At 41.2% G+C, this 27,955-nt stretch overlaps 1 protein-coding gene across 4 annotated transcripts; it reads left to right on the forward strand.

Annotated features, from left to right (window-relative positions):
• Positions 1–264: 264 nt before the first annotated feature.
• On the forward strand, positions 265–27,950 carry TBC1D24 (TBC1 domain family member 24). Of its 4 annotated transcripts, XM_039360838.1 has the most exons (8): positions 265–370; positions 4,949–5,988; positions 8,437–8,454; positions 10,970–11,128; positions 13,065–13,128; positions 13,662–13,757; positions 13,856–14,090; positions 15,500–17,024. In XM_039360838.1, exons 2-8 carry the CDS (start codon positions 5,024–5,026, stop codon positions 15,652–15,654), a joined length of 1,692 nt encoding a protein of 563 aa, XP_039216772.1. In that variant the 5' UTR covers positions 265–370; positions 4,949–5,023; the 3' UTR covers positions 15,655–17,024. The 4 variants fall into 4 exon arrangements, with proteins under 4 accessions (XP_039216772.1, XP_039216770.1, XP_039216773.1 ...); XM_039360836.1 differs by lacking the exons at positions 8,437–8,454; positions 15,500–17,024 and adding an exon at positions 27,701–27,950; XM_039360839.1 differs by lacking the exon at positions 8,437–8,454.
• The last annotated feature ends 5 nt before the right edge of the window (positions 27,951–27,955 follow it).

Here is a 27,955-nt window from a genome sequence, read left to right on the forward strand (position 1 = left end):
GTGACCCATTCACAGAACGATCGCTGTAACTAGTCCTCCCAAATTAATGAATTAATTAATTCTGATTAATTCTAGCCCTCGCGCCCTAGAATTAAAAAAGTCATTTTGCACCTCCAGCCTCGCGCGCGCACGCACGCACAGAGAGAGAGAGAGAGAGAGAGAGAGAGAGAGAGAGAGAGAGAGAGAGAGAGAGAGCGCGCACCGGGCTTGGAGCCCTCACTACGCATGCGCGCCACAGACCCGGCGAATAAGTACAGGAAGCGCCTGCGCGGAAAAGGGAAGACGGAGCGAGATCGGAGACTCTCAACTGCGCCTGCGCCGGCTGTCCAGGTGGCTTCGCGCCTGGTTACCTGGAACGCGGAGGCTACAGGTGAGGCGGAAGTGCATTCCTGGGGAAAAGGGCGGGCAAGGCGCGTGCACGTGGGCTTCTTGCGGAGAGGGGAGGCGAGGCGAAGGTAAGGGGCTGCGTTTTCACGCAGGAAAGGCAGTGGGGCAGGGGTTTGGTGAAAGAAGGGGGGCTTAGTTTGAGGATGGAGGGGGCAAGGTGCTGCGGGGGAGGAACCTGGATTCATTTGAGGCCCCCTCCTCGTTATCCTCTTCCTCGTTATCCCCCTCCTTGTCCCACCTTCCCGTTCGTCGTATGGTTGCCTGCAAGACGAGAGTGCCCTTGAGCATAATCAGAGTGCCTGCCTGCCTTCAGCATCAGCAACCAGCTCCCTGCCCGTGTTTAGGGTCCTACACAGCATCAGATGGGATGATTATGTCCCATCAATTCAGTGTCAGCTTTAAACCAGTACAGAAATAGTTTTTTTTTTTTTTTTTGCATGATCATTAATCTAGTCTTTGAGGTCTTCCAACAGCGCACCCATCGCTGTTTGTCCATCCACCAAATATATTAGGTACAGAATAAATGTGTATAATTAAGAACTGATTTCACAAAGCATTGCCTTTTGGGGTTTTCCTGCATTGCACCCTGCTTAGTTTTGCATCGTCCAGAGAGAGCATTGTAATCTCTTTCCATCATAAATTGAATAATAAATATAATAGTCGTATTAGAAGTAGAATGGATTTATGCTTTTTTAGTATGAGCATTGTAAGTAGTAAAGGGAAGATGTATCTCAAAACATGAGCAGTCTAAAATGATTGTTGCTACCTCTTCTCAGCTGGACTGGATGTTGATACTTCAAACAATCTAAATTATCAAAGTTATAGAGCTGTTGTTGCATAAACACTAGATGTTAACCACCTATTTATATTTTTTTTTCTCTCTTCACATTATGCTAAGTTCAAATGCACTAAATTGGTAAACTTGAAATGGCCGATATCCTACAGATTAAATAAACAAGAGAAAATTGCCCTTGTTTATCATTTTTATACTGTTTTAATTGGTGCTTCATAAAAGTAATTATGCCTTCAGGAAGTAAACATTAGGTATGTACTGCAAAGCTACAGCATAGATGTTTGCTTCCAGATTTTTTTTCAAGAAGTTCAAGAGATTATAATTGAACTGATTTTAACCACGAGTTACCAATTAAGCTATCATTTTTCTCATGACTTTTGATTGAAAAGCCATTTAGAGAGAGGGAAAGGCTACATTGATATCAAAAAGCATTTAAAATAATGGAATGCAGCAGTTTAACCACAACTAGAAGTAGTTTCACATTCTTAAAGGTAAGTTTTTACATTTTCAGACAACACCTTAGATTTTTAATCTGAGAATTAGATATTCGGTCATCCTGGCTATATTCTCATTTGTACTTTTTCTGAGGAAAGATCTTGGTTAGCCAAGCTGAAGTTTTATAGTAGTTGCAAATTCTTGCATTTCGTATAACTATTCAGCAAGCTAGATGCTTAAAAGCTTTTTTTTTTCTCTTCTAGAAAGAAAATAAACATTGGTACTGATTTTTTTTTTTTTACCAAATCTGCTTAGTTCAGATCTATTGGTCTCTCTCAGTTGAAGGCTATAGATTCAGTTTAACAACTGAGAAAAGTGTAATCTCAAGAGGAATTTGTGAGTTTGTAGGTTCATTTGATCATTTTTAGTATGTGTAAGAAAGGGAGTAATGTTGGGGTTTCATAATTATACGATTAAAAAAGGCTTTGTTAGACTAAGCTGCAGTTATTTGTTTCCATTTTCAAGTTATAGGTTATTATAACTTAGTTATAGGTTCATATTTCTAATTCTCGATTTAGGACTGTTGGGATCTGAATTTTGACGTTGCAACGGTCATAAATGTGAGGGCTGGTTGTAATTGGTCTCAAGCATGTACCAGTTCTATAAGCTTGTTCTCCTATCCCTAACCTGTCAAATATATAAAAATATGATGAAAAAAATAAATAGCATGGATAAATAACAGTGATAATGTACTAACATCCAGCTTTGTGTTAACTTCTTTCCAGCAAAGCTGTTTTAATAATTGTACCTTTAAACACGATATAATCTTTCTCTACGGAAGAAATACTTATTTCTTCACAATGTGTTTTTTCTTTTTTTACTAAAATACTATAATACAGTATTGCTCTTGAGAGTTATAAAACCAAATTCAATGCTGTGAACACAATGAACAAAAAACTAATTTAGGTGAGGTCTGTTTGTATAAGTGTCAGATGACTCCTATCAAGTATGTGGTTAGAAAGCTGTGGGAACACAACCTTGTCACTGTAGGCCATAATGACCTGGTTTTTCTGGATAATGACAACTATTCAGTTGTCAGGTAGGGAATACAGCATTGTATTTGGAGAAATCTTACCCCCTTATTTGTAAACTCATCTACCGAATTTCAAATTGCTTAGAAGTCTTCTGGCAGTTAGTAGTACATCCTTCACCTTGTTAATGAATCTGTGCAATTAAAAACTTTTGGGTAGCAGCTCATATTAGCAGCCGTGATGTAAGACTGTGACAAATAGTCCATTTTCTTGGTCTACCAATGATATCTTTAAAGTGATGCATTAATCAGGTAATTAATAGAAATTCTATAAGCTTATCACCACTGTTATCATGGCTATTAACGCCATGCTTATTGGGGTAGGAAATGAAAGCTTAAATGCACAAAGCTTAAATGCACAAACATAAATTGGTGCTAGACAAGGATCAATGGAATTCACAGTGGGCTGAACGTGGATCTCTTGTGGCAACGCAATGACTTTAAACTGATGACACGTTTAACCCCGCCTTCCAACTCAGCCTGCTGTTCTAGAGAAATACTGTTAGTTGCCTGTATTAGTCATATATTATATAATCTGAAATAAGTATCCAGCTTTCTGTAAATGCTTGCTTGGCATTTCTTCTTGAGTACCACTGCTGAACTGCAAGAAAAACCAACCCTTGAACCCAATTTGCACATACCACTGGTCACGTGCTTGGGTTGCAAAGCCAGGCAGTTGAGAAGGACAACAGCTTTATCTCTTCCCTTCAGCCGCTTCCACTTCCTTCCTCAGAAGTAAACCACAATTCCAAGAACTGAGTTTAGACTAGAGAACGAGGAACTTCGTTGCACAAGCCTATACAGTGTATAAACCTATTATTTGGGCAGGGCTCAAATATTCCTGTGGTCACATATTCACTATTGATCAGTTCTTTTCAGAACGTTTGAGATTTTTTTTAAAAAAAAAACTTGGCTCATAGATAAAAGAACAAATAGTGATTTGCAGTAAGAAATACAGAGAAACTATTAGTGGAATTGTAATCTTACTCCACTGTACTAATTAGCACACAAGACAAACAAAAAGAAGTTTTATTCATTCTCTAAACCAGCAAGAGTTTATCATGGTTGAGGATTCTGGAAATTGTTTTTCAACTAGGGCAGTGATGGCGAACCTATGGCACGGATGCCAGAGGCGGCATTCAGAACCCTCTCTGTGGGCACGCACACCGTTGCCCCAGTCCTAGGCCTTCAGCTGGGTTTTATAAAACCTTCTCGCTTTAGGCCTCCGCCGACGTGTTCAAAAAAAAAAAAAAAGGTTCCATCAATCAGTCAATTTCAACTTCTCGCAGGAAAAAAAAGATCTTGCAAAGTTGGAATTGATTGAACTTTTTAATCCCACCCAGTCTGCCGTTACCACCGCAGCTACGCCCACCCAGTGGTCCATGCCCACCCAATGGGCCACACCTAGCTAATGGGCCATACCCACCCGGCACTGGACGATGCATAAGTGGGTTTTGGGTTACAGTTTGGGCACTCGGTCTCTAAAAGGTTCGCCATCACTGAACTAGGAAATACAAGATGGTTGGACTGGCTAGTTTAATCAAACCAATGCTAAAAGCGAGTTTCTAATCCAGTGTTCCTCAGCCTGCAGAAGGATAAGGGGACATCAACTCTGAGAATTTCCCAATCAACATAGTGAAATTTTGGGAACTCAGATCTGCATATCTGGAAGTTGCCCAGGTTGAGAAATATGGAGGGAGATCTTAAAATTGTATATTGAATGGTGTTTTTTTATATGCTTTTGTAAAAAGAAAATCCTGTAGCCTTTTGTGTATTAAAGTGCTATAAGTTACTGTTCGTTATTGTTAGATTATAATTGCTGAGATCTTTTGTTAGGTCAGTGAGTTTGCAGTTACAAAGCCATGCAGGAAGATCTAGGAGTGTGTGATCTTCTAGAAAATTCTGTTTCTATTATCAAAAAACTATCTTAAACTTTTGTTATGTATGAGATGGCAATTGACTGCCATTTATAATAATCTATCGTGATCTTCCATATTTATTCTGTAGGTACTTAATGCAATTACAGATTGTCTCTTAGCTCCTCAAATCTTCCCCTGAGAGAAGCATTGGTTTGTGAGTTAATTGGTTGTACACGTTATTAAATATAAGCTGTTACCTACATAATTCCATTTTAAAAAAAAAGCTATCTTGAACTGATAACATACCCTCACTCCTATACAATTAGCAACAAAGGGGGGCAACCTGACACTTCCATATTTAAATAACCTTTTGTTCTCTTGCAGGAAACAGAATAAACCTTCCAAGGACTGCTAAAACAAAATCCCTTATGTCTTGTCTTTAAGAACGTCTTGGCAACTATGGGTGAATACAGTAGGTTTATAGATTGGGACAAGATGGATGCTACCATCCAAGCTCAAGATGGGAAGGAACTGACCAGCCCCGAATTTCACACTGAAATTCTGAAACCACTGGCTCGCCAAGGTTACTGGGCCAAGAGCCACTCTTTAAGAGCCAAAGTGTACGATAAATTGATCAGCTGTATCCCTTGCCGCACGGTGACACCGGATGCCCACGTCTACCGAGACATTGTGGTGAAAATTGTCGGCAAGCGAAACAGCAGCACGCTTCCCCTTCCGGAATTTGTAGATAATAGCTTGGTTCCCACGTATTGCCTGAACGCTGAGGGCATCGGAGCCATCAGGAAAATCATTTCCTGCATCGGAAGCCAGTTCCCAGACATCTCCTTCTGCCCGGCTCTGCCTTCCGTGGTGGCCCTCCTCCTTCACTACAGTAGGGATGAAGCTGAATGCTTTGAGAAAGTTTGCCGCATCTTGGCCTGCAACGATCCATCCAAGCGCTTCATCGATCAGACCTTCTTGGCTTTTGAGTCATCCTGCATGACCTTCGGAGACCTGGTTAACAAGTACTGCCAGGCAGCTCACAAACTTATAGTAGCCATCTCTGAAGATGTGTTGGAGGTCTACTCGGATTGGCACCGGTGGCTTTTTGGGGAGCTGCCCCTCGTCTACATCGCCCGCGTCTTTGACGTGTTCCTGGTAGAAGGTTACAAGGTGCTCTACCGCGTCGCGCTGGCTCTCCTCAAATTCTTTCACAAATTCAGAGTTGGGCAGAGCCTGGAGTCGGAAAACGTGCAGCAGGACATCCGAGCGTTTGTGAGGGACATCGCCAAGTGGGTTTCTCCCGAGAAACTGCTGGAGAAGGCTTTTGCAATCCGTCTCTTCTCGCGGAAAGAGATTCAGCTTTTGCAGATGGCCAACGAGAAGGCTCTTCAGCAGAAAGGCATCACAGTGAAACAGAAAAGGTAGTGGGATTTCCCTAAAAAGCCTCCCCATATAGAGGCTTTTTAAATCTGGCAACAAAATTCTTGCTTTATGGGGAATAAATGTTGCTGTAAAATGGGGTGTATCTGTGCATCCATCTTCAATTTGCATCCATCCTCAAATACAATCAGTGCAGGTAATCCTCAGCTTACCGCCATAGCTGAGCTCAACATTTCTATTGCTAAGTGAGATAGTTTTTCAGTGAGTTTTGCCCCATTTTATGACTTTGCCACAATAATTAAGCGAATCACCGCAGCGGTTAAGTTAATAACACGATTGTTAAGGGAATCTGGCTTCTAATTGACTTCTCTTGTCAGAAGATCACAAAAGGTGATCACGTAACCCTGGGACATCATCATAAATACATGCCAAGCATCCAGATTTTGGTCACATGACTGTGGGGATGCTATTCACCGTCGAAAGTGTGAAAAGGGGCCCTAAGTGATTTTTCAGGGCCACTGTAACTTCAAATGGTCACTAAATGAACTGTTAAACCATTCCTGACAGATTATTATCTAGTGAAGGAGATCCTAATGCCTCTTTGGTTAGAAATTCCTCTTCAAACTTTTCCTCTGCTGCAAGACATTTCCTAGTGGGGATTTGAAATCTGCTTTCTGGTATCTTGAATTACGATTTTGGGGTGTTGCATTCTGGAACTTTGAAGAGCAGAGTTACCCTTTTATCTGTTTACCTTTTAGGGATCTGAAATAGAAACTTCAGTGAAGGAAGGTTTCCCAGCTGCTGACTGACTCAAAATAGAAAGCTTAAAGTAATTTAGCAGCAAAATCAATACTTCGTGCACATAAAGGGCATCATTTCTAAAGCCATATAAATCTGTTCCCTGTAGCTTTTGAATTCAGTTTCCCACAAGCCTTACCGTTCAGCATCCTCCAGGTAATAAATTCCATATTCCTGGATTAAAAAAAGAAAAAGATAAGAGCTTGTGAAAGTTGATGCTAGAATGAATGTGAGCTTTTAACATTTGGTTTAGATAACACCTTTGCTGCATTCACACATTTGGATTCACGTAGCAGGGATAGGAATCTAAAAATGGCTATTAAGACTCCTTTCTAATGGATCCTGCAGTCTCTTGCTACTGAAATTGTAAGACATAATCTTGTTATAGCAAATGTATTGCTGATGCTTTGTCTTTAAAGTCTTGGGGAAAGCAAAGATAAAAGTGAACTTGAGGCACGTTAGTCAGGAAAATGTTCTGTCCCAGCCTATGTGAGTCCTTGTTAAGGTCACAAGGAGAAACCCCTCTTCCAACAAGCAGGCTGGAACCGCAGGAAAAAACGAATCCCCTTTTATTATTCACAGATCTGAATCAGTCCAAGGCAAACAAACACAGTTCACAGAAACTCAATTCCTCAACACAAACAGTTGCCTTCGGCCACCAGCATCTCCCACACCTTCCTTTTATAATTCAGCCAAGGTTGGCTTCCTAATGCCTTCTCCTTTGCCTTTGGAGCCGCCCCATTGTATTCCTCTGTCCTACTCGCTTCTCTTGCCTGCGCATTCGTGCATCTGGGATTTGTCCCAGCTGTTCCTCATCACTGTCCAATTCAGGCTCCCAGCACAGCTGTGTCTCAGCCTGAGCGCGAGTAGAGGGGCCAGGCTCCTCATCCGGCTGTAAGTCTTGGAGCTCCTCAGAGCTGACTCTGACTCTGATGTCACTCCAGTACCATCCTCCTCCTCCTCTGATTCCCCAGACTCAGCTGCTGGATCCACTAGCTAGTGAGGAGTAACAGCAGAAAAGTAAAATTAAAAGTAAATGAATTCGACTCAAAAGTCCTTTTTTCAAATGGCAACTGGGACTTTGTTTTTCCTTCATCCGAGGAGCTTCTTCAGAACTGAAGAAAAACAAAGTCTAGTTGTCTTTTGAAAAAGCACCTTTGGGACAACCATGATCTGGATGACTGAGAATCTCCATAGATCAGGGGTAGGCAACCTTGGCTCTTTTATGACTCGTGGACTTCAACTCCCAGAATTCCTGAGCCAGCCGTGCTGAGGGGAAAGGAGAGGTTTCCAAGCTGAGCCATGCTGGCTCAGGAATTCTGCGAGTTGAAGTCCACGAGTCATAAAAGAGCTACGGTTGCCTACCCCTGCCATAGATAAATGAACTAGAAGTCATAAATGTTGCGACGGAGATTACTAGGAAAAAAAATGACCTAGTCCTAGAAAATTTAAAAAACCATTGAAGGAATTGAGAACTGACTTTTTTTTTTAAAAAAAGTTTTCAACTGTCCTTTATTTCACCATTGGTCTGCTCAAATCTTATTTTGCGTTTCTCTGTAGGCTTTTTCCATGCACTTGGTGGGGATCTATGAAACTGCTGATCTTTTCTTGATTTCTCCTTTTTTTTGTTTTTGTCTCCCTTCTCATGCCTTCTTTTCTGTCAATTCCATATCTGCTGCATTGCTTTGCAGCAGCGCATCCCCCAAAAGGTAGGTGTGAATGTTTGAATCTCCATGCTCTGCTACTCTTAATTTGATTTGGCTTCCAAATGGCTGTGGCTGCACTAAGGTTATGGCAACAGTAAAGTTTATGTGCATCGATAGCAGTGCGGTAAAATTCAAGTCTTTCTGAAGATTGCATATTTGCTGCGGTCAAATTGAGCATGCTGTGTTTGTATTCTAGGCCAGCTTTGTTTCTCTTTGCTATTATAAAGCTCATAGATTTCATTGGCATAGCCAGAATCTACAGGAATCTAGTTCCATTGACTATCAGGGGCACCACATGATCACTTCCATCTTTTGGGGAACTAATCAGATATAGGTAGCAATAAGACATATACCACTTCATAGTGCCTTACAGTCCTCTCTAAGCGGTTTGCAGAATCGATATATTGCCCACAACAATCTGGGTCCTCATTTTACCCACCTTGGAAGGATGGAAGGCTGAGTCAACCTTGAGCTGGTCAGAATCGAACTCCAGGCGGTGGGCAAAGTTAGCCTGCAGTACTGCATTCTAACCTCTGCGCCACCATGACTAGACAGATGTTAATCCTTGGGGTTTAGAGCCTCTACCAGGAATTGAACTTTGCACTTCAGTATGGTGCATTTGTTTTATCCAGTTTTTTGGTGCTCAGCAGTTGCAGGAAGCTACCAGAATAGTTTATACAAAACTAACTCTTAAGAACCACGTACTGTAGTGAGAAGGTGAGAGTAAATATGAAACTCCTCTAAATATATAAAAATTGTTTTGAAAATGGTAGCTAACCAGTAGGGAGAAGGTGAGGTTAAACATGAAAATCCTCTAAGTATATAAAAATTGTTCTGAAAATAATAGCTAACCATACACTTCACTACAGTTTTCCACTCTTGGGACTTGGTGTCTTCTGACTTATAAGGGAAAATGTATTGATTGTACGTTCTCCAAGCTGTTCCAAAAATAGCTCTTAATCCAATTTCATGCTTTTTGTAGTGTCACCTACTTATCTAGGGAGGCATTGTACACACTAAATCAGCCAGTAAACCTTACCAGCTGATCTTTGTCTTCCCCAGGAGAGAACTGAGGTTACAGCCTTGGGCAGAGCAAAAGTAATACAGATAGTCCTCGACTTAACAAATACCATTGAGCCCAAAATTTCTGGTTTGTTAAGTGAGTTTTGTGTCCCATTTTATGACCTTCCTTGCCACAGTTCAGTGAATAGCTGCGGTTGTTAAGTTAGTAACACAGTTGTGAAGTGGATCTGGCTTCCCCATCTGGCTTTGCTTGTCAGATGGTCACCAAAGGAGATCAAAACGACCCCGGGACACTGCAACCGTCATTAATACGAGTCAGTTGCCAAGCACCTGCATCTTGATCATACAATTTTGGAATTTTGACAATACAATTCTTCAACCCCGACTAAATATTTTGTACATTCAAAAGTTGCATCATGAAAGCCTGAGTTGTGAGGAATCTTTGGTGTTCTCTGAGCTTGGTTGTTTTCTTGCAGATGTTTCATTACCCAAACTAAGTAATATCATCAATGCTAATCTAATCCGCTAGCACTGATGATGTTACCTAGTTGGGTAATGAAACATCTGCAAGAAAACAAGCTCAGAGAGCACCAAGGACCCCTCATTTCCACCCCGAATTACAAATATTCTCCTTTATTGGTACGGTGAGATTTGCTGATGTAATTACAGATGTTTTCTCAAGGGCTGTAGTACATAAGCATATGTTAAAGTGGAAGAAAGAATAAGGTGTCTTTAACCATTCTCTTGAACTTCAAATCTTCCTGGCATGTAGAATAACATACTCAAAACTTACTCGGCATAAAACTCCCATTACGCAACCCCTGCATTTTATCTGACTTAAACTGCACTTAACCTAGCCTGGTTGCAAGAAAGAAACAGCTGTGTTGATTTGTTGCTGGCTTGTGTGCTGTATGTCTCGGTGCCTTGGTCTTCCCTTTTTATGTGTTGGTCTCACATTTCTCATTGTCACCAAAGACATTTGTGATTTCTTTTAACTCATCCTTCCCACAACATTACAGTCTCCTGTGGCATATCCGCCAAAGATAAGCCAGTTGACTTATTTAATTTATAATGTCACCCATCTCACTATCACAGTGACCCCGAGTGGCTTCCAATATAATAAAAAGGTAAATGAAAGGGTAAACAATGCTTTTTATGCAAGAGCCCTGGTGACGCAGTGGTTAGAATGCAGTATTGCTGGTTAACTCACTGCTCACTGCCAGGAGTTCAATCCTGACCGGCTCAAGGTTGACTCAGCCTTCCATCCTTCTGAGGTTGGTAAAATGAGGACCCAGATTGTTGGGGGGGGGGCAATAGGCTGACTCTGTAAACCCCTGTAGAGTACTGTGGGACAGAATATACATCTAAGTGCTAGTGCTACTGCTATTATCTTTTAGTAATAATTCTCTTCCCGTTTAAGATTTGAAAGAGGTATAATTGGCTTAAGCCAGTTGCCTTTTCTCAACCTGTTTTTTTGTTGTTGTTGATTCCTCAGGCAGAATGTCCACCTGGCTGTTCATGCTGAGAACTTCAAGTCTGAAATTGTTGACGTGAAGAAGATGAGGGACATCTGGTCGTGGATTCCTGAGCGCTTTGCCCTTTGTCAGCCTCTGCTGCTGTTTACCACCTCAGAGCATGGCTTCAGCCTAAACAGGTAGTACTTAACTCCATCATTCAAAAAAAAAAAAAAGGATTTGATGTTGCCCCTGCATTGGTTGTGTGCCATGAAGTCAGTGTAGACCAGGGATAGGCAACCTTGGCTCTTTTATGACTTGTGGACTTCAACTCCCAGAATTCCTGAGCCAGCATGGCTCAGCTTGGATACCTCTCCCTTTCCCCTCAGCATAGCTGGCTCAGGAATTCTGGGAGATGAAGTCCACGAGTCATAAAAGAGCCAAGGTTGCCTACCCCTGGTGTAGACCTTTAGCAACCGCACAGGTATATTTTCTCTAGGACAGCGGTTCTCAACCTATGGGTCGCGACCCCATTTGGGGTCGATCGACCACTTTTCGGGGGTCGCCAAAGGCGGCGATCCGCCATTTTGTCCCCTCCGGGGGAGGCTGCGCGCCGCGCATGGGGCAGCGCCGCGCCTCCGGGGGCGCCGCCGCGCATGCGCGCCGTGCCACGCATGCGCATAACGTTTGTGTGACGGGGGTCGCCGTCACACAAACGTTGAGAAGCGCTGCTCTAGGACAATCAGTCCCCACCTTGCTTCTACCGACTGTCCAACAGGATGATTTTTAAAAAGTTGGATTAGGACCGTGGAGAGCCTGATTCAAATCTCTTCCCAACTCTGAAGGTCACCAGGTCTCTTGGGGCAGTTTCTGTCTCTCGTTGAATCTACTAGCGTATGAAGTTTGATTAAGGATCTGATGAGGGTTGTCAAACTATTCTCACTTCTTTCATGCCTTTAAAGACCACCAAGCTCAGCAATAAATGACTTTAAACCTCCATTCTTTTTATGATCACCTATATAGAATAGAACAGAGCTGGAAGGGGCGCTGGAGGTCTTCTAGTCCAGCTCCCTGCTCAAACAGGAGAACCTACATCATCTCGGACAGGTGATTGTCTAGTCTTTTCTTAAAAACCTCCAGTGATGGAGTGCCCACAATTTCTGAAGGCAAGCTGTTCCACTGGTTGATTGTCCTCACTGTCGGGAAGTTTCTCTTTAATTCCAGGTTGCTTCTCTCTTTGGTCAGTTTCCAATCATTGTTTCTCGTCCTTCCCAATCTGGTGCTTTGGTGAACAACCTGGGCCCCTTCTGCCTTGTGGCAGCCCCTCAGATACTGGAACACTGCTATCACGTCTCCCCTATTTCTACTTTTCTTTAGACTATCCAACCCCAAGTCCCCCCAAGTGTTCTTCATATGTTTTAGCCTCCAGGCCTTCAATCATCTTAGTTGCTCTTCTCTGAATTTTTTCCAAACTCTCAACATCTTTTTTGTGATATGGTGACCAAAATTGGCTGCAGTATTCCAGGTGTGGGCTTTGTAAAGCAGTACTAGTACTTCGCGTGATCTTGATTCTATGCCTCTGTTTGATAGGTGTACCATTACTGTAACTTGATTAATTGTTTATGAGCCGTCACGTCAAGTACAGTGTGTTTTTTGATTGATGGAGCTTTTTAGTTCCTATGGGATTAAACTTATCTGAATGTTCAAAAAATGTTGAACTGCATTGACGGTATTTTTATCCCATCTTGATATATATATATATCAAGTTATATCATATATAACTCCCTTTTTACAACCCCAAAATCCATTAATTCAGGGTAGAGTCATATAGAGCTGAGCATTTACTGGCTGGATGCCCTTCCTAACGCCTATATGGAGTTTGCAGTAGATATTTTTTTCTTCGCACCTTGGAGAGAAACATCTGCCGCTATCTAGGATTGAACTCTCAACCTTCCAAGTGGGAGGCAAGCGTCTTCACCATACATAATACCCCTACTTCATAGTTATGCTATACGTTGGTATGTGTGACTCTGCCAAGTCTTAGGGGAATGTATTCAATTAGTAGAAGGTAAATTAATGTTTCAGTAGAAGTTGAATTAATACAGACATCTTTTTATATCTGTGTTTGTGCATTAGGTTTTATTCCCATTGTGAGGGACAGGAACCAACTCTCCTTTTGATTAAAACAACTATGCAAGAGGTAAGTGAGAGGGTAAAGAACAGCCTGGTTAGAGGATCCCCCAATGAATTTCATAAGCTTGATGGAAGCAATGTCTAAGGTTTTCTTCCCCTAAATAAAAACAGAGATTTCCATTGTCGCTTTCTTCTCAATAAAAGTCCCCTGGACTTGTTTGATGCTCCTGTTTGTTGCATTTACAACCCAAGATTCATCAGAGGCACACTCAGATGTTTAACACACTTGGCTTTTAATCTGCCGGGGTTGAGTTGTCAACTGAAACAGCAGCTGTTGTCAGGCCCAAGAATGACACATGGCATGACTTAAAAACAGTTTCCTGTACTGTTCTTCACCCACAGACAGAATCTTGCCAGACTAAAGATAACTATAGATACACCGCTAGGGTATCAGACATCACCTGCCTATCAGACATTGCAAGCTCCCGCTGTCCTCTGGAAAGTAGCACCTTCCTGCTGGGAATCCAGACTACATTCCACTACAGCTATTGACTTACTGAAGATAGCCGCTTCCTAAAACAGGGTCTGTTTCCCTTCTAGGTCTGTGGGGCTTATTTATCGACAGACTGGAGCGAACGCAAACGAGGAGGAGGCAAGCTAAGTTTCTTTGGGACGGGAGAATGTTTTGTGTTCAGGGTAAGAAACCATTGTGACTTTCTTCTGGAGGGCTTCAGCATTCAGTTCTGGCTTGAGCGCACTGGCTTTTGAACTTCAATCTCCTGTTCTTTTTGCAGCTGGTGCCCGAAGTGGAACGATACGAGTGGGTTATAATTAAGCACCCCGAACTCGCCATGACTGGCTCCAAACAAGATAACAATTCTTCGGCTGTTTCTGACTCCCCATCCTCCACCAATCTCCCCTCAGATCCTTCCAGTCGCCTCTCCCCTTTCCTTTCAGCCCGGCACTTCAACCTGCCTTCCAAAGCAGCGTCCATGTTTATGGCCGGTAGCACTGAATGCATCATCATAGGTAGGTCTCCCGTTTTTTAACTTCCTCTCAAAACGGCTGCTTGCATTTCTACAGAGAAGTGAGTTTTATGTTCCAGGCTCTCTGTTAGCACTTGCTGTAGCTGCTTCGACACTTTTATTTATGAACAGCCTAAAGCCTCTGGGAATGTGGGTCAGAATGGAAATGAACGTGCAAAATGCCACGGTTACCATATTCTAAAAAGATTATACCTGTTTTAAAAAGCAGCCAGCCTATGTCGAAAGTCTAGCAAGTGACACTAAAATTTACCTCGTTGGCGTTGAGTGATTCACAGATAAAACGTCATAATTATGGAAAGGATACCAGTTAGATCAATTACGTAAATTGAGACTTAATGGATACCTTATTCCTCAAGTATTATGCTCGTGTTAGATTTTGATAGATTTTGGTGCTCTCTCTGAGGTTGGTTGTTTTCTTGCAGACGTTTCATTACCCAGACTAGGTAACAGCATCAGTGCTAGAAGGGTGTCGGGTTTGCAGAGAGGAGGAAGGAGAGAAGGAGGTGGAGGAGAATTGTGGGGTCCTTGGCACTCTCTGAGCTTGATGCTTTTCTTGCAGACCTTTCATTACTCAGACTAGGTAACATCAGTGATGCTCAGAGACTTCATTTCATTTCAACCTTGAGCTACAAATATTCTCCTTCATTGATTTTGACAGTCATAGTCTTTTAATTCCAAAGCTGCCTGGTTAAAAGAACTGGAGGCAGCTATTTGATGTATATGAAGACATGAGTGTTTCTCTTCCATCACAAAAGTATCGGTAGTCCCTGCTTAATGACCAGTCACACACCAACTGTTCAATGTTATAATGCCCACCCAGCCCCCATCCAAAGTTACTTACAACCTGATTCCGGAGTTCCGACAGCTACCGGTACATACACACATACACATCACAGTCACATGACTGCATTTCAGGCAGCCAGTATAATTTTTACAGCCGATTGCAGCATTCTGCAGTCATCTGACTGTAAGGTAACAACATTTTACAGGTTTCTAGCTTTTCTGACAGTTTTGAGCAAAAAGACATCCCCCAGGAATACAGGACTTGTTTTAATAACTACCCAGTTTAACAACGGCTGTGTTTACTTAGCAGCCCTGGCATTTGCTTAATGATCAGCAAAAAAAAAAAAAAAATGTTGTAAAATTGGGGGCGGTCACATGGGTGCCTCAGCTTGTGTCTGTCGTGACTTACGGCAGAAATTCAGGTTCTTGACTGACATAAGTCAAGGGCTACCTATAATACAAGAATCATATGTGAGATAGCATCAAGATGTAGACATGTGCCTGGCTGAGGAATTCTGGAAGTTGAAGTCCACAACTCATCAAAGGGCCAAGTTTGAAGACCCCTGATGTAGACATTCCAAAATGACGCAACGGCTCTCTTGTTTGCAGGTGGTGGTGATGGCCAAGCCCTGTACTTTGATGCAGACTTGAATCACGGAAGAACGGGTCATTGCAATACTTTCAACAATCAGCCGCTGTGCTCTGAACATTTCCAGATAGCTATCATGGAAGTTTGGGGGTTCAAGGACACTATGAATAGCTGAGAAGGTTGCCTCCTTCAAAAAATAATTAGCCCATGAAGTATTTCAGGTTTCTGTGGCCCATTTCCAGTTGCAGGAACCAAGCTTCCCTTTGAAGCCACAAAAATTAAGCTTCTTTGTACTTTGTGAACAGCTGATTTGAGGATCTCAGATAAATCTGGGACCTCTTTGTTTAGTCACTGTGACTTTTTACGTAATTCCGTGTAGTCTTAAGTGATTCCAACTCAGCCTCTTTCTGCTCTATTGAGTTTGATGCACAGCCTGATACTTTTTGGTGGAAAGGGGTGATCTTACATCAACCTCTCAGTGTATCCATAACTCAGTGGATCCATTGCGGTCCCCTGGAGGCATTCAGATTTTTTTTTCCCAGATCTTGACAGATGTGGATCAGCAGCTGATGCAATCTGTAAGTCTCATTCCTTATAAATTTGAGCTTCCATCCAAAGAGAACTGTATGTAATCAATGGATTATGTTGCTAGTTTCTTTCAGTTTTCCTTTCTTCTCGCCCTCTGTGTATTACGCCCTTCTAGGGATTTCCTGATCCCCATCGAGCTACAGTAGATGGAAAGATTTTATTGCATAGCACACAAGGACCTTCAGATCCAGCCCATTATTTTTAGGGACTTAGTTCCTTAAATCTATTTAACCTCTGCTTTGTGTGTGTGTGTAACATTGGCGTACCTGGCTGCTGTCCCAATTGCTAACTTTACTCATAATACCAATATGTGGGAAAATATATTACAGGAGTCTTAATTAGTTTTAATTCTGCAGTGGCACTGATTTGTAGATGTTAAGGGAACCCCTTACATCATCATATTTTTCTGTTTACATTCCCGGCGCCGCATATCGGCAATATACTTATTTTAGGTAATAGCTTCAGACCGCTGAAGTCCAACGCAATATACATTGTGCACAGAAATATTCCCTTCGTCCCTTCGTCCTTTCCTAGACTATCCCTCTGCATTTGTGCTTAGAGAAACAGTATTTCCAAAGCAGTATTAGCCATCTGACCTGAAATATTCAGTGCAGAGTAAAGCTATAGTTGACTGGTATGGGACCTGCAATGTTTTCAGTAACATGACTGCCTCTTTATCTTTGTTTTGGTGCTGTGCGTCTTGATTTTCAAACCCGGTGTACTGAATATGTGTGAATGTGCAGATTTTATTTCTGATGGTGGGGTTTCCCCCTCCCCTCCATCCAGAGACATTTGTGACTTTCTGGCCCCCGTACCTTTCCCCACTTCATAATTTATATCGCCTCTTCTTCAAGTTGTCATGGCCTACGTCCGTCTAAAGTGTGTGAGTCTGTGACTGTCCAGCAATCCAATTGATTCTATTGTAAAAATAAACTGAGTATGACTTCATTTTTCAAAGCAGCTTCATAATTATTGGGGCCTGCAGTTGAGTTTTTCCGCATCTAAGGTTGCTCCCAGGAACGGGAAACAAGTTTGTTTGGCTGCTAAGATTCTGAGATTTGGGAAAGGGGAAAATTTCCCCTAACATCGTGGCTTGATTCTTAAGCATCTTTCATTGTCTTAAGCATCTTTCATTGTTTCTGTTCAGATAAACCCAAAGAGTAAGGTCATTGTAAAGTTTCTTTCAAATCATATCTGACCACATGTGTTAGCCCTTGACATATGTCCACAATTGAGACCAGGGTTTCCGTCACTAAGTAAGGAGCTTGTTAAGTGAGTCATGCCCAACTTACGACATTTTGTTTTTTTTTTTTTGCTATGGCTGTTAAGCAAATCACTGAAGTAAATCACGTGGTTAATAGTTGTAGGTGTGTAAATCCCTTTTTTTTCAGTGCTATTGTTAACTGTGAATGGTTATTAAATAAATAGTTGTAAGTCAAAGGATATCCAGGACGTGGAAAATCCAAACTGCTTTCTTGGAAATGTAGTTGGGGTGTTTTGCGTGCCTTGCCAAAATGTTATTGCACGGTTTTCCCAAACTGATATCCTTCACTTATTAATTAGGGCTTTGATTCCTAGGATCTCTAGCAAGCAATGCCATTTCATAGGTTGTAATTGTGGGAGGGTTAAATTGATGTTTTTCAAGTGTACAGTATGTTCAGACACTTCTTGAAAAAGGAACGGGAGTCAGGTAGCATTGCCCATATAGTCCTCTAGATGGCAGTGGTCACTTCATGTACAATTTAGTTGAGCAGTAGAGTTAATTATTTGCCAGGCGCATAGCGGGACTGGTGATAAAACAACTCAATCAGAATAGAGCTGGAAGGGACCTTGGAGGTCTTCTAGTCCAACCCCCTGTTCAAGCAGGAGACCCTATACCATTTCAGACAGGTGGCTGTCCAGTCTCTTCTTAAAAATCTCCAGTGATGAAGCACCCACGACTTCTGACGGCAATCTGTTCCACTGGTTAATTGTCCTCACTGTTAGGAAGTTTGTACTTAATTCTTGGTTGCTTCTCTCCTTGATTAGTTTCCATCCATTGTTTCTTCTCCTGCCTTCTAATGCTTTGGAAAATAAATTGACCCCCTCTTCTATGTGATAGCCTCTCAAATACTGGAATACTGCTATCATGACCCCCCTAGTCCTTATTTTCTCTTGGCCAAACCCAAATCCTCCAACTGTTCTTCATATGTTTTAGTCTCCAGGACTTAGTTGCTCTTCTTTGCACTTTTTCCAAAGTCTCAACATCTTTTTTGTAATGTGGTGACCAAAACTGGACGCAGTATTCTAATAACAACATTGTTACTCTAATAAGTATTCTAATAACAACATTGGAGAAGTTTTTTGTATTGCCTCTGGTAAAAAAAAAAAAAAAAGACAGTCCTTCTAAAGATTTGGCAGAAAGGTAGAATCTCTTGAGGATGGATGATGTGGTTCTCCTACACTTTGCCGAGATGGGACTGGATGATCTTTAAGGTCCCAATTCCATCATTCTGAATTTCAGGGTATGTGTAATAAATAATGTTGCTACGCTTCACAGGTACAGTTCCCTAAGCATTTTTCAAAAAGGTATCTCTGCAAAGATCCAGCTTAGAATTAAGGAGAAATTTCCTGAAGGTGAGAACAATTAATCAGAGCAACGGCTTGCCTCCAGAAGTTTGGGTTCTCCATCACTGGAAGTTGTTAAGAAAAGGTTGAATAGTCATTTGTCCAGAATGTTATAGGACGTCTGCCTTGAGCAGGGGGTTGGACTAGAAGACCTCCCAAGGTCCCTTCCATCTCTGATATTCTGTTATTTTGTTTCCAACCTATGCTTTCCATATAAAGCCTTGCAACTTGCAGTGTTTATGAAAAAGGACTTTTCTGTCTAGACAATATTGCTTTCTGGTCCAATTCCAAAAATAAAGATGTTCTCACCTATCTTGCTTTAGTGGTTTAAACATATGCAGAAGCTTCATTATTCCTGACTCATGGGAAACCATTTGTAATTGAAATTGATACTAATGGAGATCCTTAATCATCATCACTGTTGTACTTATTTTTAAGTACACTAATGCTAATGAAGGCAAAAGATATGGGAACTTGAGGGCACATCACTCCAAAGCCTTGGACAGATAGAAAATCAGAAAAAGTATAGTTAAGGCAAGTTGCTCCTATTCACAATGATTTCTGAGCCTTCATTGGCATCTGTTCACTTTATTTAGAAAAACATCCCATATGTTGTCACCTTAAAGGATATTAATAGAAATGGAATATTTCTATTAAGAATTTGTTAAGCTTTGGGGTATCTGTCTCAAATCTATATCTATCTGTCTATCCATCTGTCTGTCCATATCTATCTATCTATCTATCTATCTATCTATCTATCTATCTATCTATCTATCTATCTATCTATCTATCTATCTATCTATCTATCTTATCTACCTATCTACCTACCTACCCATCCACCCATCTACCTACCCACCCACCTATCTGTCTGTCTATCTACCTACCTACCTACCCATCCACCCACCCACCCATCTATCTATCTATCTATCTACCTACCTACCTACCTACCTATCTACTCACCCATCATCTATCTGTCTATCTATCTATCTATCTATCTATCTATCTGCCCGCCCGCCCATGTCTGTCTGTCTGTCTCTGTCCATATCTATCTATCTATCTATCTATCTACCTACCTACCTACCTACCTACCTACCTATCTATCTCTGTCTCTATCTCTGTCATCTATCTCTGTCCAAAACAGGTAAAGGAATACAGGCGCTGACTTCTTACTTTGGGATTCGAATGGCATTGCTTTAAGTCGTGCAAAGCCTTCCTCCTTAGCAAAATGGGTGGCTATTTTGCCCCTGATTGCAACAGATCTATCATGGAAACATCCTGCTAGAAAAGCAAAGAAGAAAAAAATGGGGAAGTGAAAACCGCAAGCAGGAAAAAGACACTGTGGAAATTCTTCACGTGATGAATCATGGAATGACTAGAGATGGCAGAGGATACTTATAAGGAAAGATTCTGAGAAGACTGGGTCCTCGGAGAAGCTCTGCTGCTAAAATGAAACAAGAAAAATAAGGGAGGGGCCTTGGAGGTCTTCAAGACCAACCTTTTGCTGAAGCAGCAGACCCTATACCATTTCAGACAAACGGTTGTCCACTCTCTTCTTGAAGACCTCCAGTCATGGAGAACTCAGAATTTCTGGAGTTTTAGGAGGTTTATTTAGATTGGTTGGTTGGTCTCCATACCACCATATCGTTATTGTCAGAGGCACAAAATACAGCTTGGAAGTATAACACAACAATGGCTGCAAACTGGGCAATATGGGTGGGGTCTCATGAGACAGAGCAAGGCATTGTGCAAAGTGAGCAAAACGCGATGTGGGAAAACTGGAGAGCTACAGTTGGCCTGTTGGCTGAGACCTTCAGAGTCCATGGAGGACACTGTCCCTTTAGCTGTGTTTACCCCAAGCTCCCAACATGAACCTGCTCAGCTGAATATCCGATTTGAGGAGAGGATATTTTGTCCCTCCACAGACAGCAATACAACTGGTCTTGTCCAAAAAGATTACAATTAGGGAGACAATCACCAGCATATTAATACTGGGAGGCCTTGATGTACAAACCATTCAGTTAGTGACTGAAGTTGCAACAGCACTGAAAAAAGTGACTTACGACCGTTTTTCACACTTACAACCGTTGCAGTGTCCTGGAGTCACGTGATTGCCTCTTGCGACCTTCTGACGAGCAAAATCAATAGGGAAGCCAGATTCACTTAACAACTGTGTTATTAACTTAACAACTGCAATGATTCACTTAACAACTGTGGTAAGAAAGGTCGCACAATAGGGCAAAACTCACTGAACAACTGTCTTGCTTAGCAAGGGAAATTTTGGGCGCAACTGTGGTTGTTGAAGACTACCTGTAATTGTGGCTCCTATTGCAATTATGTCACCATGAGTTGTATGCTGCATGGGCAACTCAATAAATTGAATTTATTAAAATAAAGTAAGAGACAGGGACAGTGGGAACTAGTTAAAAAAAAAACTAGTCAAAAGAGTCATTAGCCAGTTTAGTTTTTCTACAAAATCCGTCAGCTGGAAACTACACAGCCAATGTCTTCAATAGCTTCTTTTCCGGATGCATTTCAAGATGAAGGCCAAATTATTGTCAGTAAAGCCACTCAGCAAAATCATCCAAGCAAACAGAATAGGAGAGCATGATGTACCACAGCCGATATGTCAAAGCCAGATGCAACTAGAGATAGCCTGAAATGGGTGGGTATTTGCTTTCCATGTCCACAAATGAAGAGCAACCCAAAACATCCTCAGGCCTGACTCCACCAAAAGAGCCTTAAAAAAAAAAAAGTATATAATGCAATAAACCTCTCCCTTTGGGTTTCCTTAGCAGGATTCTGTGTCGAAATTTTCACTAGTATTTCCTCTTCGAAACCTGCACGCTGAATGTTACCAACAGACTTCAGGAGATCTGTGGCCCAAAATTTCTGGTGTTTTTTTGTGGGGAAGTCTTTGAGCTGAGAATGGACGCGTGTCATTCTTAGTGCAGAAAATAGTAAATCTGCCCTGATTTAGAAGAGCCGTGAATATCAGAGAGAGCCTTGGGCTACAATTATAGTTTGGTTTCTAACTCAGGGCACCATCTTCTTTTGAAGTTGATATCCAAGAGGGTCTTGTAGACCGTCTTCAACTTAACAATCACAATTTCTTTTGCTAAGCAAGGCGGTTATGGTGAGTCACCCCTGATTTTACTTTTTAATTGTATTTGTTATTAGATTTATTTGTCAACTTTAGCAGTTAAATAATCAACAGGTAGACTTGGTTAACTCACCTCTGAGAGATCTAGCAGAGTGTCTGCTGGATTCAGCTCAGCAAATAACCATGGCAACGACAGCTTATGGATATTCTCAAGCTATCTGCTGCCAAAGTCTAGAAAAGAGTCATATTCATAAATCTCCTACCCGCTGAGGCTGAATTCCATTATTTCCATGCTCCAAAGGTGCTTTTTTCCACGAGGCAACTGGACTTTCATGGTTTTTCTTAAAGACATTTCACTTCTCATCCAAGAAGCTTCTTCAGCTCTGACTGGATGGTGAAAAAAGGAATGGAAGGATTTATACTCCTCGCAGACAGCTGGTCATTTGCACTCACTAAAAGAAGTCTGCAAGGAGTATGAATCCTTCCATTCCCCACCATCCAGTCAGAGCTGAAGAAGCTTCTTGGATGAGAAGCGAAACGTCTTCAAAGAAAAACAAGGAAGTCCAGTGGCCTTGTGGAAAAGCATATTTGGGACAACCAGGACCTGGATGACTGAGAATCCCCATAGACCAGGGGTTCTCAACCTTGGCAACTTTAAGACTTGTGGACTTCAACTCCCAGAATTCCTCAGCCAGCGCTTAAAGTCTTAAAGTTGCCAAGGTTGAGAACCCCTGCCATAGACATTGTTTCCACGCCTGTTGTAAAATCTTTGTTAAGACACTAGACCAGGGATGGGGGCCCTAACTCCTAATCCACAGCACAGGAGTTCAGATGGGATAAAGACCTGGTTTCTGTTTAATCCCACAGAGATTCCTAACTGGTTTTGCTCGTGCCAGTCTTGCAGGATTGCTAATTTAGCTTGCCCTGCCTTAATCTCTCTGCCCTGGTCTTTTGGAGAAACAAACAAACAAAAAATTAGAAATCCAGAAAAATGTGTCTCAGTACAAAAAGACTAGTGAACTACAGGTAGTTCTTGCCTTATGACCACAGCTGAGCCCAAAATATATGTTGCTAAGTGAGACGTTTGTCAAGTGGGATTTGCCCCACTTTCCGATATTTGTTGCCACTGTTACGAAGTGAATCCCTGCATTGATTGACTTAACAACCACAGCATTAAGGGTTTGTAATATCAGGCATTAACAACGGTCTTGCTTAGCAATGGAGATTCTGATCCCAATTGTGGCCATAAGCCGAGGACTACCTGTATGGAGGATATGGTGGTCCGGTGTACAAGGCAGGAATTTTTGCAACTCCTGCTATTACCCATTGCTGTGAATGGATGGGGATGTCCAGTGTTTACCCTGTCAACTCTCTCTGATGGAAGAATACACTCTGTGCCTCATGCTATTTATCTCCTGGATGAGGGCTGGTTGCCAGGTGCCACCCAGGTCAAATAGACTGGAATGTGCTGCGCAATGTTTCCACTGTAAACTTGGGTGTTTTTTGTTCCTCACTCTCAGAAGCTCCACCAAACACACTGATGCGGGTTGCTACTGGAGAACCAGTGTGATGTAGGGGTTCAGGGGTTGGGGAAGGGCTGGGGAGACCGAGATCTGAGTCCCCCTCACCCATAAAAATTGACTTTGGGCCAGTCAGTTTCTCTCAGCTCAGCCCACATCCCCAGCTGTGGTGGTTTATTTTATTTCCAATTTTTATTTATTTTATTTTATTTTATTTTATATTTTTTATTTTATTATTTTATTTTATATTTTTATTTTATTATTTTATTTTATAATTTTATATTTTTTATTTTTTATATTTTTTATTTTATTTTATTATTTTATTTTATATTTTTATTTTATTTTATTTTATAATTTTATATTTTTATTTTATTTTTTATTTTATTTTTTATATTTTTTATTTTATTTTATATTTTATTTTATTATTATTTTATTTATTTTATTTTATTTTTTATTTTTATTTTATTTTATATTTTATTTTACTTTATTTTTTGTTTTTGTTTTATTTTTTATTTTTAATTTATTTTTTATTTTTATTATTTTATTTCTTTTATTATTTTATTTCTTTTATTATTTTAATTTAATTTAATTATTTTATTGTTTTATTTTATTCTCCAGTAGGGCCTCCTGTCTGGGTGGGAGGTTGGACTGGAGGACATCCAGGGAGAATAAAATAAAATAAAACAAAATAAAGTAAAATATAAAATAAAATAATTCTATTATTCTATTTTGTTATTCTATTATTTCTATGATCCCATCAACCCCAAAGAAAGTCCGGAATGGTATAGGATCTCCTACCATGAGGAGCGGGTTGGACTAGAAGACCTCCAAGGTCCCTCCCAATCCTTTTATTCTATGTTCCATTTATTTAGCACGTGGCACACCATACAGGGACTTGCAATATATATTAGTATTTCACCTAGATTAAAAACACAGTAATGTTAAAATGATTTATATTCAGATACCAACGTCTAGGCCATCTAACCACTGAAGTGCAGCATTGCTTATGTGAAAAAAAAAAATCAGACACTGGACCGTTATATATCCTCATCTTACAGCCCGTCACAATGTGATCTATAGATCTACAATGTCATCTGCTGTGATGCTGGTGATGGGAGAACATTGGGGGACAACGTGCTGGGATCCCCTCCCTGAATCCCTTGAGAGAAGACAGGATATAAATGTAAAAAGTAAATAAAATCAAACCAGCAAGCAAATGTGGCAAGAATTTGAACGGGCATACACAAAATGGGAATGAAAATATGCTTCCTGCATGACTTATTCTAACTGGAATGGAATATTCTGAAGAAAACTATTCTGAAGCCACCCAGAAAAATCACACTGCTCATTACTCAAATGCTAGCAGCGTTCCAGTTTCCTCCAAATTATTCACACAGAGGAATTAACAAGAAGGCTAAGAAGAAATGTGTTATTTTACAGGGAGGCGACACAGAACAGTGGCTCTGAGGTTTTGCTTGATTTAATGGCGCGAGGGGGGCACTGATTGTTCCATACACCACCCCAGTTTTTAGCAGAAGACTGGCTTATTTGATTAAGGAGAGGAAAAATGTTGCCTGAAATATCCAAGCTCCAATCAAAGAAACATTCAGCTCCCAGTTGTACTATTCCAGGCTGCTGCAAAATTGAAAGTGTGGGATGTCATCTTCAGAGAGTCAGAGAACAAATGCATTGCAGAATGGCCGTCTGCAGTTTTAAAAGGAAATTTCCACTTAAATTAATAGAATAACAGAATTAGAAGGGACCTGGGAGGTCTTCTAGTTCAACTCTACACCATTTCAGACAAATGGTTGCCCACTCTCTTCTTAAAAATCTCCAGTGTTGGAGCACCCACAACTTCTGGAGGCAAGTCGTTCCACTGATTAATTGTTCTCACTGTTCAGAAATTCTCCTTCGTTCTAGGTTGCTTCTCTTCCTTGGTTAGTTTCCATACATTGTTTCTTGTCTTGCCTTCTGTTGCTTTTGAAAAATAGATTGACCCAGAATAATAGATAACTGAATAACAGAGTTGGAAGGGACCTTAGAGGTCTTCTAGTCCAGCCCCCTGCTCAAGCAGGAAATCCTATACCAGTGATGGCGAACCTATGGCACGGGTGCCAGAGGCGGCACTCAGAGCCCTCTCTGTGAGCACACGTGTCATCGCCCCAGTCCTAGGCCTTCAGCTGGGTTTTATAAAACTTTTTCACTTTAGGCCTCCCCCGCCGTGTGCAAAAAAAAAAAAAGGTTCAATCAATCAGTCAATTTCAACTTCTCACGGGAAAAAAAAAGATCTTACAAAGTTAGAATTGATTGATTGAACTTTTTAGTCCCACCCAGTCTGCCGTTATCACCGCAGCCATGCCCACCCAATGGGCCACACCCACCCAATGGGCCACACCCACCCAGCACCCGACGATGCATAAGTGGGTTTTGGATTGCAGTTTGGGCACTCGGTCTCTAAAAGGTTCGCCATCACTGTCCTATACCATTTCAGACAAATGGACCCCCCTCTTCTTTGTGGCAGTCCCTCAAATATTGGAACACTGCTATCATGTCACCTCTAGTCCTTCTTTTCATTAAACTAGACATACTCAATTTCTGCAACCGTTCTTCATACATTTTAGCTTCCAGTCCTGCCGTAGTCATCTTTGTTGCTCTTTTCTGCACTCTTTCCACAGTCTCAACATCTATTTTATATCATGGTGACCAAAACTGGATGCAATATTCCAAGTGGGGTCTTACCAAGGCATTATAAAGCAGTACTAGTACTTCACTTGGTCTTGATTCTATCCCTCTGTTGATGCAGCTTAGGACTGCGTTGGCTTTTTTGGCAGCTGCAGCACACTGCCGGCTCATATTAAAGTGTCCACTAGAACTCCAAAATTAGAGCTAAAGGGGAAAAGATTATTTGCAGACATCCCGGGTCCCAAATTATAGCCCAGGGAGGCCTGTTGGCTCTAATTTGAACGATCATGTGATTTCAGAAAAACCACATCTTTGGGTAGCAGAATGAGGAAGCAGCCAGAAAGATGAGCTGTACTGTCTGTTTGCTGCTGAGAAATCAGAGCTGACAAATGCGACATGCAAAAAGAAAAAAAAGAAAGTGTGGCACCGCACGGCTCTTTTCACAAAATGCTCGCCCAAGTACTTCATTCTCTTCCTTCCCCCTCAGTGCATCAACAGCAGCAACAAACTTGTGCTGGGACTTCGGCAAGAGAGTTGAATTAATCCCTCTACCTTTCTCTACGCTGTAACAAAAATAACATTGCACAACGTGGCAGCCCTGGTCAAATATAACAACCCACGTGTAATGAACCGAGGAGAAAATAATAACCGTTGACAAAATCACGACCCGTCAATTGCAAAAAAGGCATCTGGACTTGGAAGAGGTTACATCTTGCCTTGATACCTTTAACACATCAAACAGCCACATCTGCCTATCCCAGGTCCTTGGGAAGGACTCAGTAGGTGGACAAAAATGCCAAATCCAGTCTAAACATCTGGCTGACTGTGCAACCGACCATCACAATGCCAAAAATCTAGTCTGAACATCTGGCTGGCTGTGTGATGAACCATAACATAGTGAATATTCAGTAAAAAAATAAATTAATAAACCCTAGTGAAGATAATGACCTGAAACTGAAGAAAGAAGGGATCCGTATAATATTAATAGAGAACTACAGTATCTCAACCTTGTAACATACTTTTAAATTACCGTACCGTGGAAACATATGGCAATTCCAGATGTTTTAGTATTACGTCAGATTTGTCCCCATTTCAGATTGTTCTAACGCCCATATCTCAGGTTTTTAAAGCCAGCATTGGAAGGACAGCAGGAAAGCTTGCTGTAATCTATTCATTCCTTTGTTTGTTTTAAAGAGATAAGCCTCCACGGTTGATCAAGATAGCTTGCCTGAATATCTCTAACTTAGACATTGTCAAGCTCTTGACCAGGCACCACCAAAACTATGACTAAGGAGTCATGAGCATTTGAATATCAAAGGAAATCTCAAGCTTTGGATATTTCGATTCTACCTACAAGGATTTGTTAAAATATAAGCCAAGATCCCATCATTTCCTAGTCCTGCTTTAGGCATGAAAGCCAGCTAGGTGACCTTGAGTCAATCTCTTTCAGCCCAACTCACCTCACAGGATTGTTGTGGGAAAAATAGGAAGAGGAAGGTGTGTTGGATATGCTTGCTGCCTTGAGTTAACATAATAAAGGTGGGATATACATAAATAAATAAATCATACTTTACGTTGACAAAGTTCACAAATTTGAAAGTTGGCTTTGAAAAATCGGGACATCGCATGAAATGGGTTCCAAAACAACCTATTTTCACTGATTTTTCAGCCAATTATTTCTGGTTCTTCTCCCCCTTGATTTCATTCATGTATTTCTTTGACAGAACCTATAGAACAGCCCGATCTAAACAACTTTGGATGTCCTGCATCAAAACTTCGAGCAACTGAATACTGCCATGCATTAAAGCAATCAAGATTCAGTAGCATTAGACACGAAAAACAATTGCAAAGAGTAAAAAAAGAAAATGTGTCAGTAACATATCCAGCCTTTTATCTAGCTTCTGTTCTTCTACATATGTCAATCTTTGACTGAAATGCCAGTCTTACACCAACTGGAGCAATAAAAAAAAAAAAGAACT

The sequence above is a fragment of the Crotalus tigris genome, unplaced genomic scaffold, assembly GCF_016545835.1.
Source record: "Crotalus tigris isolate CLP2741 ecotype Arizona unplaced genomic scaffold, ASM1654583v1 scf7180000019173.45859301935:6455823, whole genome shotgun sequence".
NCBI lineage: Eukaryota > Metazoa > Chordata > Lepidosauria > Squamata > Viperidae > Crotalus > Crotalus tigris.

What these genes read in the sequence shown, in the direction of transcription:
- TBC1D24 (XM_039360836.1), top strand. Translation starts at nt 5,024, where the DNA reads ATGGGTGAATACAGTAGGTTTATAGATTGGGACAAGATGGATGCTACC. An exon ending in ATCACAGTGAAACAGAAAAG is followed by an intron (nt 5,989 to 10,969) that starts GTAGTGGGATTT and finishes TTGATTCCTCAG; the next exon opens with GCAGAATGTCCACCTGGCTG. An exon ending in CATGGCTTCAGCCTAAACAG is followed by an intron (nt 11,129 to 13,064) that starts GTAGTACTTAAC and finishes TTTGTGCATTAG; the next exon opens with GTTTTATTCCCATTGTGAGG.